Source organism: Silene latifolia, chromosome 10 (genome assembly GCF_048544455.1).
Source record: "Silene latifolia isolate original U9 population chromosome 10, ASM4854445v1, whole genome shotgun sequence".
Lineage (NCBI taxonomy): Eukaryota > Viridiplantae > Streptophyta > Magnoliopsida > Caryophyllales > Caryophyllaceae > Silene > Silene latifolia.
The window spans coordinates 149,729,468-149,753,019 of NC_133535.1; the positions used below are offsets into that span (position 1 = coordinate 149,729,468).

Here is a 23,552-nt window from a genome sequence, read left to right on the forward strand (position 1 = left end):
ATAGTAAAGAGGCTAATTGTTACTCACAATCACAATAGTGTCAATTAAATGCGTTTCCATTATGTAGAAAAAGAAACCGTACAATCAAGCATTCAAGCACTAGCACATCAACTGGTAGACATTATTTTACATTTATAAGCAGCAATACTTACATGGGAAACGCAAAAAACAGAATAATAAGACAGCCACCATAAACAATTGACAGGCCTACTTGAGCAGCTTCACACTTAGACGAGGAAATAAAATGTAACCCCACACAAGAAAGACGAGTTGACATACAAACATTACCTACTTAAAACCGGTGATAACTTGTAACACTGTGAGAATTAGAAGGACAATCGCATAGCCTACAGAAATGGCCGCCCATGGATGATTGAAGTAGTTGTGCTTCAGTATGGCATTCCACTTATGCCATTTAGTACTAGCATATGCATTCACATCCCTGCAAATGCCCAAGTAGTAGAAATTGGGATTATCTAGGCGAGTCAGCTTGAAGGTCCTACTAAAGAGCGAGATTTGCCACTTCTTCATTATTTCCCAGCCAATTCTCAATTATCCCTTTTCGTGACAAGATTTCCACATCTTTCGGCGTGTTGATTAAACTATCCAGTAGAGCAAAGTAGTCAATGATGTAAGAGTCCTTGAAACAGTGACATTGCTCAAATACCATAATATTCCGGAACAGAGACTCTGTATCGTCCATCACCACCCACAATCTTAGGAATCTCCAAAACCCCTCGAACAAATCTTATATCAAGCAAATTTTCACTTTTACTGGCCACAAATTTGACCCCAGCTTCACTTAGCTCTGTCACACTTGAAGTGAACTCCAACGAGCAGAAGGCAAGTAGCATAATCTCAAGAAATCGACCACATGTTTAATGTCGGCAGTCACTATTCTCTGTGGAACAGCATCTTGTCTATTCATGAGAAATCGATAGGTAACATCAAGGAAGGAAAGAGGTTGATTTTGGGAGGAAGAGTTAAATGCCATCTCGTACAGACCCTTTAGAATGAAGAATGGGAGCTGGTTTTCTTCTAGTCTCAAATCCTGCGTAACCTCTAAAAGCATTCTTGGCTTGTTGAATATACGGTCGTTCTCGTCAATCGCAACCTCTTAAGAAGAGCTCTATGATAAATACAGCATCAACCAGTAACATCTCAACAAAAAGCTCACTGGTAGGCAGGGTTATCGTCTCAACATAACATTGACGAGCAAAAGTTTCCCACCCTTTTAGAACATTAATGTACTGATGTATACTGTGAGCTGGATTACGATGCAGGAAGGATTTCAAGTACCTCAATTTCTGATGTTGCATGCCTGACAGTCTTTCATCATTACAGTAGACTGGACCAATTGACACCACTAATGGCCTATAAGCATCTTTATTTACATGGCGAAGATTTTCTGGAACTACATATATGCAACAATTAGAGGAAATATTGGGTAAAGAGCCGAGCTTGTGTAGAATTGAGTTTGCCACCCTGCCTGGATCCATGAACAAACTTCTTTCTGCATATGAAATTATGTCGCTTTCTCAAATATCAGCTATGACGAACTTACATTGTACCCCCTCCGTCCTAGTCATTTGTTTACCTTTGATTTTTACTATCTAACATATATTTAGAACAAAGTTTGTCGCGAATTGCATCTTTCTACCCATCTCAACAACAGCAGAAATAACAATATAATCACAGTGACTCGAAGGGTTCTGCAAATGATGGGGTAAAACTTAAAAGGGTGCAATAACAATACAATCACAGTAACAATATAATCTAAGAGAGTCATTTACTTGGGTGAAACCATTTTACATAATTCCATCATAATGTACTCATCTCATCAAACAAGAAAATTGCCAAAACTGTTTGGCTTAATTAAAACACACATCATACAAGATCATATTAATATTTCCGCGATTGATAGAAACCATTCAAGGGAGCATCAGGCAACTCAAAAGTGAAAACTCACTAATCCTTGGCTAATTGTTTAGTTGTTGGTTTTTTCCTAATTTAGCAATAAATCTAGTACAAACCATTCAAGGGAAAAAAAAATAAACAGAAAGAAAATGCAGAGTGAGAGAGAAGACAATGAAGAGTTACCAAGTTTAGGAGTTCAATAAAGTAGAAGAAGTAGAGTAGTGCAACAATGGAGCATTTGATTAAAGGGGGAATTGCTGAGAATGTATTCGCGAGTCGCGACTTTGCAACAACTCGAGCAAGGGACATGAAGATTCGTGAGGAACCATTTTTGGGTTTGTCCTTTTAATTTTTCCAAGTAAAGAATCATCAAACACCTTTACTCCAATCTCCACAACCATCAATACTCATTTCACATTAACTTTTCAATTACACAAATTCTTATATGTGGGCCATTTTATGTCTTTGCTTATTATTTATATGATTTGTAGGAAGTACTATATAATTATTATTATAATGTGTATGGATAAGAACATTAAATGCTAATTTGCATTAAAAACTACATCAAATCATCAATTTTTTTAATTGAGCATTCTCATCACTTTATTTTGACATAGTTCATATATGTTCTCATTTTAAGAGTCTTTAGTCTGGCTACATTTCCAACTAAGCTGGTAACATTATAACACATACTCATATACGACCATGTTCATGCAATTTTGTTAACATTATAAGAGTCTTTCATTTGCAAAAGAAATGATTGTTATTATGGTTACATTTCAGACTAAGATGCTGTCATTTTTACACAAATTACCTTCTTTGTATTGTGACTAGAGTTCATATGTGTTCCTATTTCAAGACTTTTTAACATGGTTACATTTCAACTAAGCTGGTAACATTATAACACATACTCATACGGGACCATGTTTATGCAATTTTGTTATCATTATAAGAAGAAGAGTGAAGAAGTGACCTTATTCAGCAGCACACATGTGTTTGCATGGAGAAATCTCCTTTTTTTTTTCTATTTCTTTATTGTGTATTGTCAAATCAGTTTTTAATATATTAACACACAAAATGACCCACTTGTATCCATATTAAGCATTTTATTTATGATTGTCATAATTTTATTTTATGTAATTTTTGGAATTATGTAATTTTACTTAGTATGGCCTTAGTTTTTAATTGGTATTACCCGAAATGTATGGGAATATCGATTCGGTTGTAATTTATTGTGATCTCGTATCACCGTTTTGTAATTTAATAGATTTATTTTATTTTAATTACAAATGTATAATAGGAAATTATGTAATTTGTTATGTAATTTATTTATTCCGGAGATCCTTGAAGACGGTGTCACTCGAGAAGGCGATCCATTATAATATGTATGAACATGCCCAATTTTATGCTAAACCGCCTTTAAGGAGCCAATATCGTATATTAATCGGTTTTTACGGATTTGCGTGATTCAACCTTTTAAAATCACTATAATTACATAAATTCATATTTATGTACAAGTTAATTACCCTAACCAACTTAGAACTCAAAATTAGTCTCCACTAACTATTTGACAATAATTAACTTATATTTCTTAAAATTGTTCATAAATGGACTCAAAATTACAAAATAAAGCCATAAACTTCAAATAAATCACAAAAATTTCAAATAAATTTGAAATTTGAAATTTTAAACTCATGAACATTCTGAAAAAATACCATGACACTCATAATGTTCAAAAAATAAGGTTAAAAATTTCGAAATTTATCGGGAAAAACAACGTTGCGGTTTATTAGATTTATCAATTATAATCATAAAAACATGAGAAAAATTATTTTTATCAACTTTTAAATTTTAGATCTGAAATAAGAGATAAAATGCAACATGTGACATTTTTATTTAGTCATGAAGTATGTTTTGGCAATTTACACTAATTAAAGTCACTATTTATGCTATTTTTCATCAAAAATTCATAAATCATGCATAAAGACTTCATTATAGCCTATTATTTTACACACATCTTTTAAAATTGCATGTGACAACATACTAAATTTCTATGACCAGATTCGAAATATTTCTCATATTAACCTATTTTTCATTTAAATTCGATTTTTATCATGAAAAATCCAAATTTCGAGCATAAGAACTCCAAAAATTATGAAACTTTACAGGTCATCTAAAAATAATATATGTGAAAACATATCCAAAAACCACTGGAAAAATCGAACTTTAGCTAATTTTAGTCCGAAAATGACATTTTTATCATAAAATCACATTTTAATGCCACTATTAAATAAAATGAACAATAAAAATCCATAAATTAACCAAAATATCCTAAATACATTTTAGGATCAGAAACTTTAACATGCATAATTTATTTCGTGATATATCATAATAAACACAAATTTATAAGTTTTATATGTTAATCGTATAACTCGGAAAAACTATAACCGATTTGCATGCAAACAACCCAAGGCTCTGATACCACTTGTTGGAAATCTATATCTCATTATACTCAACATATTCTTATATGTTTTAATTAATTTAGTCATAAAATTAAGTTGGATCTTATGCATGCAAACATAAGTAAAAATAAAGAGGAAATCATCATTCTTACATTGGAAATTTCGGATTATTGGGCACAAGTGAGTTCTCCTACTCACTTGTTCTTGAGCTCTCCTAATATGGATGAACAAAGGATTCAAGTATAGAATCCCTCCCAAGGAATAATACCCAAGATAACCTCTTAATAAAATTAATATTATTAATACTAGAACAATATTAATCTAAATACAAATGACCCAAAATATTAATTTGGTCTCTTAATTTTCGGTTAAGAGAAGGGAGAAGAAAGAAGAATTTTTATCTCTCTAAAACTCTATATTTTAGATGTTGTATGAATGAATATAATACACTACATTTTCATCTAGTGTATATGGTAAATAATAGAGAAAAACCAATGGCTTTTCTCTATGACCAAAACCGGGTAGGGGGAGGGGTGGTGATGGCCAATGCATGAGTAAGGTGTTCTTCACAAGAGCAAGTAGGTTTGCATGGCTAGTTTAGGTAAAATGATTATGTTTTCCACTTAATTAATCAACACAATATTTATCCTAAATCACCCCATATTTCGGTCCATTTAAGATAAAATGGATTCCATTTTATCATTGTCAATTTGTCAATTTGTCACATGTCACAAGTTATGTAAAATTGTTATGCATTTTTAACATATTAAAAATCAACGCATTAATAAAAATACGTCATATACAAAATCGACTTAGTAATTCATAATTACTTGTACCAAAATAATTTACCAATTATAAATCACAACATCTTGTATTTATAATAAATTTTTCATTCAAATACAATTGTTTCCTTAAACAATGATTTCATCTAAGTAATAAAACAATTCGATCACTTAGACCGTATCTTATTTAATCAAATTATAATGAGATACGTAAATATTACTTCCAAAATCGTCCGTCAATTTTAAGTAATTTAATTAACCCGTATCGTCATACAATCAATTAAATAATCAATTAAGAGTGTTACCCTTTAGGTATGACCTAAGGGGATCAACTGATCACCACCGTCGCACGACAGTAATGTCAAACTCTAGTCAGCCAATCATTACCGATATGTGTGGACCAGTTGACAGTAAAATATTACTTCCCAATTGTATTCTTGAAATGAGACTTAAACATGTGATCATCATGATCAACAGTTGTGATCGCATTATTGTCGGAGGACACATATTCCAACACACATCCCCTTCCGTGACGGGTTCCACGGAGGGCGAACTAGGGCGTGAAGCCACTCCCGCAAGTGACTCCACCACAACCAACACAACAACATCACAACAACCACCACAACACCAACACTCCGATGATCAGCAGATAACAGTAATCACAGTATAATCACATCTTAATTCAATTAACAGAAACTGAGTAGGGAAACCCTACCTTAGCAACAACAGCAGTGAAGAGAATCAAGCAACTAGAACGGCTCCTCTACGAAGTCTTCGGCTAAACAATAATCACATAACACAATTACTAATTGCAAAACCCCATTTCCCCCAATTCATGATTAAAGACAAACCCTAGAATAATCACCAACAAATATGGGGATAAAGACTTATCAACGAAGGAATGAAAGATTGAATACGATTGTTAAGATTGTCCATACACACAGAGGAGAGATTCGGAGTGATTAGAGCGTCGTACGTTGATTAGGTTTTGTAAATAGTGTTTAGAAACTGATTATCGAAATTATATAACGCCTAATTACTCTCGAATCAAACCGCTGAAATATTACTCGCCAGACCGGGTACTCGGTCGAGTATAGAGTATACTCGGCCGAGTATCCTCTACTCGGTCGAGTATTAAGTATACTCGGCCGAGTGTTCCTCGACAGTAGCCAAACAGACTACACAACTCACCCTACTCGGCCGAGTAGGCCATACTCGGTCGAGTACCAGCCTATAAAATCCGTAGTATTACAATACAAAACTACACCTGGGTTTATCATAGAATCAAAAACTGGGCGAGAAAGATCACATCTTTGGTACAAATCTTCAATTAGTAGGTGTTAATTAAACCGGAAAATGTTGAATTATAATGGCCTCTCCAAAGACTAATAAACGGCCATGAATGCGTCAATGGAGGTTAAATCTTTACAAGAGGAAATGAATGAAATATAACGATGGTAATTTGTTCGGATTTTGAAGTGTGAATGTGTGATGTTGCAAATTCGAGGATGGTGTAGTAAAGGGTCTATTGAGCGATACAAAATGTGCTGAATCTTCATGGTTTTGTCTGAAGTCTTCCACGGCTGGAGTTGGGGTCGTCGGATTTGCGGGAGCAGGGCAGTACGGTCGACCGGAGCAAGGTTCGTTGGAGGGTAGGTTCGCTGGAGGGATGACCGTCGATGGTGAAGGGAAAGGGTGGATAAAATCAATTGAGTTTGGGGATGAAAAAATGATAAGGGTAAAATTGTAAAAAAACGTATGTGAAAAGGTAAAATTTGTACGTGAAAAAGAACATCCCTTTATTAAAAAAATTATAAAAGGGAGTTTTTTTTTTTTAGAAAAAATGGAGTTTTTTTAGAAAAATGATATATAAAAGTGAGTAATTATTAATTTATTCTAACTTTTTTTTTTAAAAACACTTGATATAAGTATGATAAAATTAAATAATTAATATAAAATATGATTTAATTTTAAAAATTATGTTATCCTACTTAAAATTGTAAAATAAAAAGGGTTAAATGTGAATAATTAATTCTTGGGTTTTTCTATGGGGTATCCCCAAATTATTGGCTTTTCTAAGTGGTACCCTCGCGTTTTTGAAATTACCAGTTGTACCCTTAAACTCTAGTAGTTACCCCTAAACGTGCCCATTAATTTCTGAACCGTTAAGTTTAGACGGTAAGTGCATACGTGGCATTATGAGTTGAACTACTAATGTTGACTGGACTATGACTGGGAAGTTCCTCGTCATCCAGAATACTCATTTGCCAAAGTTTCAATTTAATAGTAAAGCTCAATTTAATTCTCCATTACCAGCTACTCCATCACCAATGCAATTCACCATCAAATACATCCATCAACACCATTGTACATATATATCATTATCAATCACCATTAAAAATACCACCATGGTCCATGGGTCGACCAATGAAGCAAGCCACCATCGAACAATCAATTAAAATCGCCGTGATTCGATTCCGGCACCACTGTAGCCACCCTTATCTCGTGAACTGCAACACATTACCTCCACCATTTCCATGTTTCTTTGCCGAAAAGCCGATATCGGAGCTCCTCATTGTCGCAAAACCAGTGAGCCACCACCGGAGCAGCAGTACCCGGCCGCACCTCTGACCACCACGAGCCACCGTGGATTATTCCTTTCTGCACAAGTCCAGATCCGACAACCAGCAGCCGCCACTCCTCCTTAAAATCAGGTTTGAACCACCGTACACTAATGACCGTGCATATCCTATTTATATTATAAATAGGGGGAGAATTGGTGAGTAACATATAAATAGGAGATTTGAGGAGGAAAGTATATAATATAATCAAGGAGGAAAGTTAAAGAAATAAAAAGGGGGGAAACTAGTGATAGCATAGTCATCCTACTTATTCACTTAACGCTTAAAATTGACGGTTTAAAACTTAATGGGCACATTTGTGGGTAACTAATAGAGTTTAAGGGTACAAGTGGTAATTTGAAAAACGTGAGGGTACACTTAGAAAAGCCAATAGTTCGGGGGTACCCATAAAAAAACCCTTAATTCTTCTTTGAACTGTAATCCGACCCACAAATTGGAGTAGAGCGCTGGTTCCTAAACAAGTTGGAGAAACAGCAAGGTGAAGGAATTGGGAAGTTAGGCAATGGAGGAACCCTTGAAAGTCCTGGAATTCTACAGTGGTGTTGGCGGCATGGTATTGGTCTCATCTCTCTCTCTCTCTCTTTTTCTCCTTCTCTCTTTCTGTCTCTTCTTTAATTCACAATTCTTACATTTTTATTATTTTTGTGGGTTAAAACAGAGATACTCACTACTAATTTCTGGTGTTAATGCAACTGTGGTGGAAGCTTTCGAGATTAATGATGTTGCTAATCATGTTTATCAACATAATTTTGGACACCGCCCTTTTCAGGTACCTTTTTTTGTTTAATCAATCGTGTCAAATTCCATGTTTTAGGGTTTATATTTGTTTCATTTCATATCATTTATATTGATATGTGGGTTACTCAAGTGTATAACGGCATTCAGTGGCGGAGCCATACATTCCAGTAGGGGCGAACAAGTAATGATATAAGAGAAATGATATAAAAAAAATTCATAACTTTTTAACTAAAACTTGCGAGTTTTTCATTTTCCTAAATCTGTCACTGATGGTATTGTTGTTAGTCACTCTAATTCAACTTACATAAGAAGATGGACTGCTCTAATCTCTATAGTGCCTTTCACTAATCGGGATAAAGAGAATTGTTGTAAAATGAGCCATCATACGGACTCTTTACTCTCAAGAGGTAAAACAAAGAAAATCGTATCATATTGGAAGGTGGATGTAGTTATTACCACACTAATTATTGGCTCAAATGCTTCATGAGCCACTGCTAGTAATTAAAACCTGGAATTCTCTTGCTCAAGTGGTAAGCTGGAGACCTGTAGTTTGTTTTCATTCATTGAGACTTTAGTGTGTATGCTTGGTTAAAATGGAAGATGAAGGCGGCGTTAATCTTCCACTAGCGTACTGGATACTGCTGGCTGCTATTATTATATACATATCAAACACTTCTGAGTTTACATTTAGCTGTGTGCACTGGTAGTTGCCACACAGGGATAAACCAGGATTACGCCGCCTCCCCGATCCGTTACATTATGTTTAAAATTTGAAAATCAATTTAGTTACCATTTAAGTATAATAATAATGTTGAAAAGTAAATTATGTAATACATTATAAGATTTTATATAAGGGGTCCATTATGTAGGCTCTTTAAACCCCTCAGAAACTTTGAAATGTCATTCACTATGATGGTTATGTTGCGGACATGTGCAACATTTTGTCTTCCGGGTGACAAGCAATCATCTCACCCCGGTTATTTTATATATGAATGCAAACTTGATGTTCATATCTCAGCTGATCCAATGCTGAAAGTACAATATTTACTAATCCCCCCCCACCCCACCCCCCACACACACATATTATGTGCTTCTCTTCAAAATTCATATGCTCTTCCCAAATTTATTTTTTCTCCATTATGGTTCTATTTCCTTAATTGCAATTTTTGGGACGCTGGATATCCGTGGTAGTGAAATGCTAGCCTACTCGATTGTGCAGGGTAACATTCAGAGCTTGACCATTACTGATCTGGATAAATATCAAGCACATGTTTGGCTTCTTTCTCCTCCATGCCAACCGTATACAAGGCAAGGTAAATTTTTGTGTAATCTGATGCATTGGCGTTTTCTTGTTTTGATGGCTATTTTCTCACACTCAATATGTAGGCCTCCAAAAGGACTCAAGTGATGCTCGGGCATTTTCCTTCCTTAACATACTTGAGCTTATACCCCAGCTTTCCCATCCTCCACTCATGCTTTTTGTAGAAAACGTTGTGGGGTTTGAGGTAAGTCTAAACTTTTGAATGTAAATAAACATCGACACCTTTTGAAGTTTGTCTCTTATTAAGAGTTCTAAATCTTTTGTTTTCAGATATCTGATACTCATAGCAAGATGATTGAGGCATTGAATGAAACTAATTACGTTACTCAGGAGTTCATTTTGAGCCCATTACAGTTTGAGGTCCCATACTCGAGACCGCGGTACTTTTGCTTGGTAATTTTCTGTCTATGACCCACTCCTGTGCCTGTCTTTTTATTTGTGTTTTAAATAGACATGTTGAGACGCACCCTCCAAAAACACACACACACACACACACACACACACACACACACACACAAACAAAGAGACTTTATTTCTTTAACACTCTCTCACACATGTACGTAACTTTAAAACTTGGAGGACAGGATGATAAGTAAATAACCATAATAAACTGCTGTCCACATGGTTCAGCCACTACATCGTTTGTTAAAAATAAATTCACCGTCTTGCATATAAGCTTGAATACACAATTAGATGTAGGAAAAAATCCATCCCATGTCATTTGGTTCAACTGTTTTCCGAGTTTCTTGAACATGGAAGATGAAATGATTTTGTAGTAGAGTGATGTCACTTTAAACATGATTGATATGTAATGAAGGTGTGTAGGTGCGTAGCTGAAAGATTTTATTGATTTTAGTATGCTTTAGCTCTTTGTTGTTTTGTCCTCCCCTCAGCATAAAAGAAGCAATTGTCTTTATGCATCTTAAGCAGGCGTAGTATCTATCGTAATAATGTAGGAGAAAGGGAAAATCTCATTAGCGTTCTGTAATGTAAAATGATGCTGGCATGCTGGAATGATTTACTGGACCTTCTGGCTATGCTTGGGGCCTTGTACAGCTATATATCTACTATCCTATTAAGATAGACGAACCTTGTTGACATGAATCTTCATGGCGGTCTTTACAACTCCCTTTATTTTTCTATTATATGATGACTTTTGTTTTTCAAGCAGTGGTTTAACTATCAATCAATTTAACCAAAAAATGGCATTTTTAAGAAAAATGTGAAACTTATACCAGTAGATTTGCAACGGAAAAAGATTTTAGTAGAGTATATATTATGCGATTTATTCTTATATTTTGAGGAATATTGAAGATTTAAGTGTCTCGAAACGCGATAAAGACATAGTATATCAGAAAGTGGAGGATGTAGTAAAATATTTTGTCTTACCTTTTAAGTTTGATTTAAGGGCTGTATTCTTAGCTGTCTTTTGGGTTGCATGTCAACTGCAGGCAAAAAGAAAACCTTTACGTTTCAAATATCCGAAATTTAACAATCAGCTACTTTACACCCCAAGTCCATTGCTGGATCATGATGACGACTTTCCGAACAATTCACCAGAACCTTCGGCATTGGATTGGGATAGCACTATCATGTCTTGTGAGCCGGTTCAGAAGTTTCTTGAATTTGAGTGTCACATCAAGGAGAAGGAAATAGAGTCTCACTGTCTGAATGAGGCAGAACATTCTCATTCTTTATCTGATTTTGTAGAAAGAGGGGTTCCAAAAGTTGGGTCTGATGGCTGCTCTGTGGATCAGTATCTTGTTCCCTTAAGCTTGATAGACAGATGGGGAAGTGCAATGGGTATCCTTTTTTTTTATGGTTGTCAGCCGTAGTAGATGACAATTTTGCGCAGGAAAGGAAAAAATAAACAAAAACAAAACTTGTCCGTCATGTTGTTTTGCTTGCATCATTAAAGATATTGTTTACGCGGATTCGAAGCGATGTTGTTGTTTTACAAAGAGTTATTATCGATATGTCAAGGGTACTGGCTCCCTTTTGGCTACAATACAAGTAAGTTTTCTAACACACTATTTGGCTTGTTGTCTACATGTTTTGAAATATAGCTCTTATATTCTTAATTCATGTCATACCCAACAAACTTTCTTCTTCTCTTGACAGTAATAGTATTTTTGTAGTAATTTTATCTGGTTAAAGCTAACTTGATGCATGGTTCTGTTTTCTAATTTGAAAAGCTAAGTACATTATTCCCTGTACAGTGAGAGACTATGTTACTCCGACACTTCACTTAACTGCCGTGTCGCGTGTCAGACACGTGTCGGTGTCCGACACGACACGACACTTCGACACTTCAATTTAGACCACAAAACATGAAAATGCACCCCAAATAGCCGTGTCCGACACGTGTCCGCGTGTCTGAGTAACGCAGGTGACAGATTGTATTTCATAACAATTAGTTTAGTTAAACCCTTCTGATATATATATATATATATATATATATATATATATATATATATATATATATATATATATAGATTGGATTTGGTGATTTTGGTTCTTATGGTGAGTTGTGAGTTGGGTGAATCTCAGTCATTAGATTAAATTAGAGATTAGTGGCCAAGATCTAATCTTACCTCTCATATAAAATCACTATCATTTACTTATTTTCTCTTTTTTCTAGTGCTACTCTTTTTTTTTTATCTCCTTTTTTTTACCTCGTGTTATTATGCTTTTTTTTACAACTTTGATTTTTTTTTTCTCTTAAGTTTTTCTCTAATTTTCTCATTATGTTACCTTTTTTTTTTTCTTTTTTTACCACATTTTTTTTTACTTGAACTTTTTTTACTCTTATTTTTTTTTTACCTCGTGTTATTATGCTGTTATTTTGCTTTTTTTTTTATGACTTTGATTTTTTTTCTCTTTTTTTTACCACATGTTATTGTGCTGTTATTGTTATTCCGCTGTTATTGTGATGTTATTCTGCTGTTACTTTGATTTTTTTTATGACTTTGATTTTTTTTTTCTTTTTTCTTACCACCTGTTATTTTGCTGTTATCTTACTGTTATTTTGCTGTTATTCCGGTGTCACTTTGATTTTTTTACTACTTTGATTTTTTTTACTATTTTGATTTTTTTACTCTTTTTTTACTGCGTGTTATTGTGCTGTTATTCTGGTGTTATTGTGATGTTATTCCGATGCCACGTTCATTTTTTTACGACTTTGATTTTTTTTTCTTTTTTTTTAACACGTGTTATTGTGTTGTTATTCTACTGTTATTCTGCTGTTATTGTGATGTTATTCCGGTGTCACTTTTGTTTTTTTTACTACTTTGATTTTTTTTTTCCCTTTTTTTTTTACCGCATGTTATTGTGCTGTTATTCTGGTGTTATTGTGATGTTATTCAGATGTCACTTTGATTTTTTTTACCACTTTGATTTTTTTACCCTTTTTGTTTTCCATGTTATTGTAGTGTTATTGTGGTGTTATTGTAGTATTATCCGTCTGTGATTTACAACTCTACCATCTACCACTCCATCACTATTTGTTTTGGTAGTAGTTTAGCTGATAATTCCATTTGGATATTTTTGGGTTACTTGAAACACACGTGAAAACTCACAATGCTGGTACAATTATGACTGCTTACTTGAAGACCGTACTTGTACAAAACAATTCAGCTTTCTCAACTCTTGGATAGATCATCCTGATTACCTGTAAACTGTTCAGGATAATTGGCTTAAGAGCTGTAGTGGGTCTGTTATGTATAGACTATTTAGAATAGTAGTGATATTTCTGAAAGGGTGAGTAATGCTAAGGAGTTGCTTTTAGATTGCCAAACAGAGTTATTAAGTCAGCCTACTAATATAATATCAATCTCATCGACCTAGACTACAATTTATTGGATAAGTACACATTACTGAAAGATTCTGAGATGAACATCTTGTATCAAAGGGCTATGATACAACGTATCAAACTTAAAGATTGGTCCTCTAGTTATTTATTTGCTAGAATAGCTAAAAGAAGACAACAATGAGTCACGACTCATTTGTATACGATCTCAACCTCGACCAGCATATTTCCAAGAGCACTCCGACAGTGCAGGTACAAGACATCATCATGAGGTACCAACGTCTTAAGTAGCCTACAGAACTCCAACAGCATCATAGCACAATACGCACTCCCGCTTCTGCTCTTTCCCCCCAAGCTCAGAACACGTCTAATGCACTCATCCGCGCACTCCCGCTTCTTCTTCTCCGTCGACCTATACATCATAACTAACGCCTGAGCAACCGCAACTCCGAGTCAAACACACCAATTTCATCTCAGACCCCCACCACCACCTGCGCCTGCGCCAACCGCAATCAACATCCCGTTAAACTCAGGCGAAACCCCTCATCATCAAGCTCATTTCCAGCAGCCAATAACTGCCCCTTCACGCACCAATTATCAATTATGAATCCGACGCAATTCCACCAGCAGCTGTCACCAATTTGACAACCACTTACGCAACTCTGCTCATCCTTGTTTGACAATGTCGAGCACAACCTCAATACCGACTATATCGAGCCAAACCATGGCCCAAAGTGAGGCTTAACTGAGTAAATTAAAAGGCACATAATGAAGCAATGATAGGAGCGAAATCGAAGGCACGACGAGAATCATTAGAGGCTGCATACCTAATTAATAATTTTGATGATAATTCCAGGAATTGATTTTTGATTTCGAATTGCTAATAAAATCAGGAGAGTTTGTATGAAGAAGCTTTCTTGATAAATTGTGTTCATGTGCGTCATCTTCATCTCCAATTTCCTTGAACATTTATTGGTAAGTGTCATTGGAATGTGTTTTTAGGACGGAGATTTGGGACATTATACCAGAGAATTAATAGAAGAGGGAGAGAAAAAGTAAATAGGGAGATCCAGGATGACTGATGAGTAAAAAGTCACGCGAATTATTTATTCGTTTGTTGCTTGGTGCAATTTCAGCCATAAGATCTTTTTCATCTTTACCATAAAAGGCACGCTTGTTTGTTCATTCAATTTCAGCCATCTATTTCCTCTTATTTAATGGTTGAGATTTTCCAAACTCACAACTCACCGTAAGAACCAAACTCACGAGATCCCGCCTCTATATATATATATATATATATATATATTTTTTTTTTTTTTTTTTTTTTTTTTTTTTTTGGGGAAAATGTAAGTGATTTCATTAATAACCATAAACCAAGTTACATATTACATCATCACCATTTTGAGCTATCACTTGCTATACTCATCAATACAAAATACTGTCAATCCATTGCATTACTCTACTGTTCTTACATTTAAACACTAAGGTCTTCATTCTACGAATGCTATCCTGCTTCACACACTGCCCAAGTCTTTCTGGTTTTTGTAGATACCCCTCAAGTCTGCAAATATTGCGAGCAGACCAGATCTGGTACATACTGCAGGCCAAGATCACAGCTACATCTTCTTCCTGCACAAAGAGGACTGCCTCCACTCAATCCACCACTGAATGCAGTCCCTATGTGGCAGTTCAACCATACACCAGGCACTTTCAACTTGAATGCATTTCAAGCTATAAATACATTCAAAAAACAAGTGCTGATGACTCTCCTCCTGTAAACCACAAAGATAACATTCTGATTGAGCACACCCATTGTGACAAGTCTATCCTGTGTTAGTAGTCTCCCACGAGCCACTAGCCAACACAAGAAGCTATGCTTGGGCACAATCCACTTATTGAGCATCCAGGGATACCAAGGAACCTTCTCACTATCAGGCTTGAGCCATTCATATCCACCTTTAATGCTATAAAGCGAGAACCGAGGGAAAATCAAATCTTTGAAGTCTGTCTTTAGCTTGACAGATCTTCCTCCAAGCCCAACTACTACCAATTCCTGGTTTATACTCCTGCCACTGATACTGCTTAATATAAATTGCATGGACCCATCTAACCCATAGATGATCCTCCTTGTTAGCCACCCACGAGGCATATTCCCTATGGTGGCAATATTCCAGCAATGTAGGTCCTTAAAGCCTAATCCACCCTGTTTCAAGGGATTACATATATGTTCCCAAGCAACTAGGGAGGGGCTTTCCTTCATCTCATTACCATGCCAAAGGAACTTCCTGCAGATAGCTTCTATTGTCCTACCTGCATAGGACAACTTCTTAGCCCCCAATCTTCTCACCCTCTCCATAACCTTGTCCACCAGACATTGACAATCAAGAATAGATAGTCTTTTTGGGGAAACACAGACCCCTAGATATTTAAAAGGTACTGTACCCCTTGTCATACCAGACATAGATTCAATCTCATGGATCAGATGGCTATCCATGCCATTACAATAAAAACTGGACTTGCTCCTGTTCATTACCAATCCTGTAGCTTTAGAAAAGTAATCAAAAGCTTGGAAGAGTAATTGAACAGAATGCTTGTCCCCTTTGCAGAACAAGATTAAGTCATCAGCAAAACATAAGTGGGAGAGCTTGATCCTATTACATAGGGGATGATACTGGAACTTCTCATGTTGCTGAACCACCATAAGAATCCTACTCAGATACTCCAGGCAAAGAGTAAACAATAGAGGAGAGAGGGGATCTCCTTGTCTAAGGCCTCTCTTCCCCTTAAAGAAACCAAAATTTTCACCATTTAGTGATAGAGTGAAAGTAGGGGTAGTCACACACTGCATTACAAGCTTCTGAAACTGAGGAGGGAAGCCCAAGGCCTGAGTCATCGCATCCAAAAAACTCCACTCTACAAAGTCATAGGCTTTTTGTAGATCAAGTTTCATAAGGATTCTGGGGGAGCATGCTTTCCTCTTATAAAGTTTGATTAAATCTTGACAAATCAGTATGTTTCCAACTATGTCCCTTCCTTTTACAAAAGCACTTTGTGAAGGACTCACAATCTTAGGTAACACATGACTCAGCCTATTACATATTACCTTAGATAAACATTTATAAACAGTGTTACAAGCTATTATCGGCACAATCTAACGACTTTGTTTGTGCAAATCAACCTTAGGAATCAGAGTTATTGTAGTAGCATTGCACTGTTTCAGTAATTGTCCAGATTGAAACACATCTTTAATTGCAGCACTAATGTCAGGGCCTACAATAAGCTTTATTACCTGGGATATCAAACATGGCTGCTCTTATTTCATCATCAGTAACAGGAGCAACCAGGCTGTCACACTGCTCCTTGGATAAACACTTACCATGCTGAACAATTTTCTTACTAATCTTACTCACTTCAGTGGGAGTGCCAAGAAGAGAGATGTAATAAGACTCAAAAGCCTTCTGAATATCATCAGGGGTAGTACATAGATTATTTTTAACATCCCTAATCTGATACACCCTATTCTTTGCTCTCCTCCTTCTAATACAAGCATGAAAAAAAGCAGTGTTATCATCCCCCATCTTCATCCAATCACATTTAGCTTTCTGATTCAAATAGCTATCCCTTGCCTTAATCAAATCCTCCAAATCCTTAGCACACTCTCTCCCAGAAGCACACAAATCAGTATTTAGAGGATCCTGAATCAGCAATTCTTGAAACTCTTTTAAAGCAATCTCAGCAACATGAGTCAGATTCTCAATGTCTGCAAATTGGGACTTATTCATCTTCTTTAAATCATATTTCAAGGCTTTTAACTTCTTTACCACTTGAAACATTGCAGTGCCTTGAACCTTCCTTTGCCATCCATTTCTAATGATGCTATCATACTCAGGAGCTAAAGACCACATGTTAAAATACTTGAAGGGGGCCCTCCTGCCATAGGCCTCCTCCTCAAGCTTTACAAGAGCAGGACAATGGTCAAACATCCCCTCAGGTAAAAAATGCACATAACTAGTAGGAAAATTGATAGTCCATTCATCATTAACTAACATTATATCAATTCTACTATAAATCTTAGTCCCAACCTCATGTTTATTCGTCCAAGTAAAGAAAGCTCCTCTAGCCCCTAGATCAGCCAACTCCCCCAATTCTTTCATTACTAGCAAGGACAGTGTTAAAATCACCCCCCACAAGCCAAGGGCCATTAACAGTAGTATAAAAGTGCCTCAACCTACTCCATAATGGCTCCCTTTCTGCAGCTTTGTTCAGGCCATATACTACAGTAAACCAGAACTTAGTTTTCCTAGCTTGGATACATTGCACAGAAACATCCAAAATATCCACCTCAAACAACTGAGGATCCCAAATAACCCATATTCTACCACCTTTATGTAAACTAGAATTGGTACATATAGCCCAATCATCACACAAATTGCATCTAACTTTATTCCAATTGTTATTCTTAATCTTAGTTTCTAATAGGCCAAATAATCCCACTTTATTATAATGAAGGAATTTTTTTATTTCTTTTTGTTTATTAGGATTATTTAGACCTCTGATGTTCCAAACTCCATAGCTACCCATTGTCAGAGGTGGTCTTACTAGTCCCCCCTTTATCCACAGTGCAATGCTCAATCAGTCCCAATCTAGACTTCTGCAAAGAATTAGAGAGATTCTCCATGAAAGAAACCCCCCCAGAGGTAAAAGATCTGCGTCCACCAGTCTCATTTCTCAACAGTTTGGTTAAAAACCTTCTAGGGATAGAGTTCTCAAGCACAAGTGTTTTGGTCACCATTACAGGAGTTAAGGCAATGTCAGGAGAAGCCTCTCCTCTTCTCCCCTTCTGTGTCCTCTTCTCCTGAGCCTGTATAGGCGCCACTGGTTCAACAACAGGTTTTGGCTGCCTTGACACAGGGCCCTTGGGTCTCCAAACTTTCTTAGCCTCTGGTTTCTTCCCCACCTTCCTGCAATGCTGTACATGATAATGGAAGCCAATCATATACAATCTTAAGAGTTTAAGTCTCACCATTCTCATCCTGGAAATTAATTATTTCAGGGAAAGCTTGCCCAATATCCACTTCAATCATGATACGGGCAAACCCTAGGAAATTTTTATGAAGGGTAGCTTCATCACAACGAATGAACTTACCAACCACCTCACATAATTTCTTAAGGCATCCCATTCCCCAATATTTCACATCCACTCCATGAATTTTCATCCAAATTGGTATTCTCTTCACATCATGTTTAATCAACTTCATCTCAGGTGTCCACTCTTTTATAATAACAGGTTTATTATCAAAGAGCAGATGACCATTCCCCAACACAAATTGGCTGCTGTCCTTTCGTTTTAAACCTAACGAGGAAGATACCGTTTGGCATAAACGAGATTTTATCCACTCCCTGAGCCTGCCATACCCTTCGTACAAACCCTGTCAAAACAGAGCTTGGTGGATTTGCACCTAGTACGTAACAAACAACAGCAGTGGACCAAAAAGAAATCTCACCAGCAACATCGTCTTTCGTAATCCTTACCATAGGAGTAGCCACCGGAGTAACCACTGGAGCAACTCGTTTCAGCAAGCTCCTCGTCCTCTTCGATGATCGAGTGCAAATCAGCTTCCAATTCCTGAGACGAAAATTACAATTGCCTTTGCGATTTCCCTTTATTAGATGAATTAACGCTAAAATCAACATGTTTTTGTGAGTTTTGTGTAATTTTTTTATTAGAAATTGGAGTTTTTGGATTGTTTTTGGTTGATTTTCTTGTTCGAGCCATTGCTTGAATGAAAAGCAACTAAAAATCTTAACCGTTTCTCTCTCTAACTTTCTCTCTCATCATGAATCCCTTAATAACCCTTCTGATATTTAGCAGATGGTTTTTACATTATTCCCCGTACATGTAGATTTTTAGTATTTGATGTTATTTGACATATTTAGTGTTTTTATTTAATTTTTAAAAAAATTATTTGTTCTTCTCTTCTTTATTACACCTTTTTTACCAACAACTTTCTTATATACTTGGTTCACTTTTAAGGTATTCCGGACCCTTAAATTTTACTTCGGTTTTCAAATCTTTATTCTCGATTTAAATTTTAAGTTTTTATAAAAGAAATCCGGACCTCGATTTTTAAAACCTATAAGTTTACCTTGACTTTTGTATTATGTTTCACTCTCCCTTTTGTTTTTCATTTTTCCTTTTCTATTTTGTTCGCATTTTGAGGTTTGTGTTGACCCATTGACGGTTCTAAAGGATGATTCATGTCGGCTGACCCCAAATCTTTTTGGAATTAAGGCTCTGATGTTGTTGTATTAACAGTTACCAATATGGATCCTAACTCCTAAGTCACAAAATGCATATAATCTCACTACAAACTACCCCGTTCGTTCATTTCATTTTAATTTTCATACGTTTGTTGAATAGATGTGAGGAGTATTTTATCAAACGTCTCTCTCTCTCTCTCTCTCTCTCTCCATCTACGTCATTTGTTTACTTTTGGTTTTGGCACAAAGATCAAGATGAGACTGAAACCCATTTACCCTCTCCAGGACCATCTTGCACGATCTGTATCTCAGTTTACTCATTCATTACGCTCACCACTACAATTTATAGATACCACCAATCTGCCATATCGCTCTCCATCACCTTATCTATCTATCTCTCTATTTTTAACACCTTAAAATCTCCATCTATATTTTCTGTATACGATCTTCATTTCCTCTCATTTTGTTTTCTCGACTGAAAATATAATTGAACACCATCAATTCAATCTTGGAAGTAATTTATAAGTTCACAAGAATTATGGTTGATCACCACCACCAAGTCGTTAATTGCTTAGGACTTGTTGGAGGTTTCTGGCTGTGGTCGGATCTCTCCGCAGATTGCTATCGAGGATAGTTATGTTATTAGCCAGATACTTGCTGAAAACTATCCCACAACGAAAAGGCTAACAACTAAAGTGGATGTTGTAAACAATTGATCATGATGGAGAGTGTAGAAACTAATATTCTGATAGTTTTATGTGCTGAACAGTCTAGATCTGGCAAAATTGGCCCGACCCGGCACCTGAATTCAAGGCCCGAACCCGAATTGACCCGACGCAGTATAACCCGGCCCGAACTGTTATTGTTGCAAACTGATTATTATCCACAAATAACTTGACAATAGGTGACCAAAAAATGACCCGAACCCGAAATGACCCGGCCTGGCCCGAAATATGCAGACCTGAACCCGACCCGACCCCGACCCGATTGACCTGTTTGCCAGGTCGAACACCGTCTTGAAGTCTTGAACTATACTTTTGGAAACCTGCATAATTAACAACTTAATCTTTTTGATACACGTTTCCTTTTTTTTTTTTTTTTTTTTGGAGTAAAAGATAAATTTCAAAAATTAAAATTAACTGAAATATTAACACTCTGTTAGATCAATGTTCGTTAAGCTGGTAGGTTTGCATGGATTGTCAGTTATTCATCATATAGGAGTGTAATAGGACAAGAAGGCAACTAGGTGTCAGAGGTTGATTTATATCTCCTTACTAAGACTTTTTTTCTATATGCAGCCAGAGTTGAAAGGTAAGGTATCTCCATTGGAAAAGCAGGGTCTCAGATATTTTACCCCGAGGGAGGTCTGTTCTCTTTCTCTTTCTTACTCTACCCCTCTTTTTGGTTTCCTGTTCCTGGATTTTGTCGATTGACGAGTCACTTATTTCTACATTTTGTAGGTGGCTAATCTGCATTCATTCCCAAAGGAATTCGGCTTCCCTGATCATATAAGCATTAGACAGCGGTATGTTTTATGCAATATATGTTTTTTTTTTTATGATACTCCATGCTAAATTAATCCTTAAAACTCAAGGTATAAGAATTGACTCCGTACTCGAAGCTTCTCTTAGCAACGACATCCTTAGAAAGAATATATGCACACACACACACACCCCTGTATCCTCAGTTCAGAAGTGGGTCCCCATTTGTCAAAAGTTGAGTAATGCCGAGTCCTACACTTGCATGTCTCTGTATCCTACACTTTCGAGTCATTGAAGGAGTGCTGTATTTGTTTTATAAACCTGAATAACAAGTGTGCTATTAACTCCCTACAGTTACGCGTTGCTTGGGAACAGTTTAAGCATAGCAGTGGTCGCGCCCTTGATCAAGTACCTGGTCTCGGAGCCTTTGTAGCGGGCCATTTCGCCTGAACCACAGCCATCATCTGGACTATCCATGCCCCTATGAAAGTCGTGGATTTCTGTATTCATTCTAAGATCACACCAGCAGTAGAGATTCCCATAATTCATTCCGGAACCCTACTTTGGGGGGGATTTCAATATGTCATTCTCAAGGCGTCTAATTGTTTGCCAACCCTTTTGTGCTGGTTGATCTTGTATTCCAGTCTTGTAGCTAGTTCTGTTCGAGTATTTTTTTGTTTTTGATTTGTAGGGATTGTTTTCAAAAATGAATATTCTTCGGAGAATAATGCTCGTTTGATCTTACCTTATATAGGAATAATAATACACTCATACTTTGCTGTCAAAAAAAAAATAATAATAATACACTCGTACTCGTATCCTACCTTTGGTTTTATTCACTTTGCTACCACCCGATCTTTTTTTGGTTTTGTTAAGCACACTACCTTTCTATTTTTCTTGTTGAAAACTACCAAATACTACCATTTTCCGGCTAATGTTTGTCAATTTTCCGGCCTTGACTTCATTAACACGTGTGAGGTCTTTTATCTTCAAACTCGTGTCGCTTAGCACCACCTAACCTAACTCACCAACCTCACGACACCCGTCACTACTAGGCCACCCAACTCCGCATCCATAACAATTGCACCAACCTCACCACACTCACCCACCACCAAACCACCCCTACAACCAACAATCACCAATGAACCATTCTAACCACACCTAGCCATCGTCATAGTCACTATCGAACCATAAATCTAAAGGTGAAAACGAACGCGTATATATTGGGTTGGACGTTTGTGGGTCGCTCAATGGTTATTAGATATATGGATAGGCTAATGGAGGTCATGGTAGTCTTTACTTTGTTTAGTGATGGACTTCAGCGGGCTAGTGATGGTGAAGGGGTGAAGGTGAAAGGCGACATGACAAAGGTGGTGCAAAGGAGATGACGGAGAATGCACGATGGAGGCAGTGGATTATAATATCTCGTATTTATAAAGACTGAGACTTGACCGAATACAGACCGCGTAGACGATTCACTCGGCCGAGTGAAGCACCACTCGACCGAGTGCCATCTGATTTTTTAATGTTGTAAACCAATAGAAATACGCCACGTGTAAGGTCACCAACTTTTAACATTTTCTCTACTCAGGGTCATGGGTTACCCGTGAGTTATTCAAGGTCACCAAAATCATGTTGTTAATCCAAGTTTAAAGAGTCATTAGCGTGACCCGACAAGGTCACGACCCAGTCGGCGACCTTGCTTGGGGATGGTCAGACCATCCCCAAACAGAAGGTCGCCTTAATCGGGTCACCAAAATTTTTCTCTTAATCGTACTTTATTAATCTTGACCCATTTTCACCCTCCCAAGCAGAGAAGGTCACGACCTGGTCACCAACCCAATCATTTTTCCACTTTCCAACATTTTCAATCATTTACCACATTCACTACCCCACCAAAACCTCTCTCTTACTTTTACAATTATTATTTAATAACATACTACAACGATATTGAAAACATGAGTCGACATATACATAATTAAAAAAAAAACACGATCTTAAAAAACCTTAAATATTACGAAACAAAAAAATACATTCTAAACTAATTCGAGTTACGGAAGTTTAGCCAAATATACTCAATGAGATCATTTTTCAAAGCGTTATGAGTGACACGATCACGAATCTCGCCATGAATTTCTAT

General features: G+C 36.5%; 1 protein-coding gene and 1 pseudogene across 5 annotated transcripts; one reads left to right on the plus strand and one right to left on the minus strand.

Annotated features, from left to right (window-relative positions):
- Positions 1–34: 34 nt before the first annotated feature.
- LOC141606331 (UPF0481 protein At3g47200-like) lies at positions 35–2,329 on the minus strand (annotated as a pseudogene).
- A 5,867-nt stretch (positions 2,330–8,196) lies between these two features.
- Positions 8,197–22,233, plus strand: LOC141606333 (tRNA (cytosine(38)-C(5))-methyltransferase 2-like). 5 transcript variants are annotated; one of them, XM_074425419.1, is made up of 10 exons: positions 8,198–8,356; positions 8,462–8,572; positions 9,761–9,854; positions 9,928–10,046; positions 10,133–10,255; positions 11,314–11,665; positions 11,781–11,875; positions 21,230–21,295; positions 21,392–21,456; positions 21,767–22,233. In XM_074425419.1, the coding sequence occupies exons 1-10, from the start codon at positions 8,306–8,308 to the stop codon at positions 21,843–21,845; spliced, it is 1,155 nt and encodes a 384-aa protein (XP_074281520.1). In that variant the 5' UTR covers positions 8,198–8,305; the 3' UTR covers positions 21,846–22,233. The 5 variants fall into 5 exon arrangements, 4 of the variants coding, with proteins under 4 accessions (XP_074281521.1, XP_074281520.1, XP_074281522.1 ...); XR_012526681.1 differs by having other exon boundaries at positions 8,199–8,356; positions 11,804–11,875; XM_074425421.1 differs by having other exon boundaries at positions 8,219–8,356; positions 9,761–9,849.
- Positions 22,234–23,552: the final 1,319 nt, after the last annotated feature.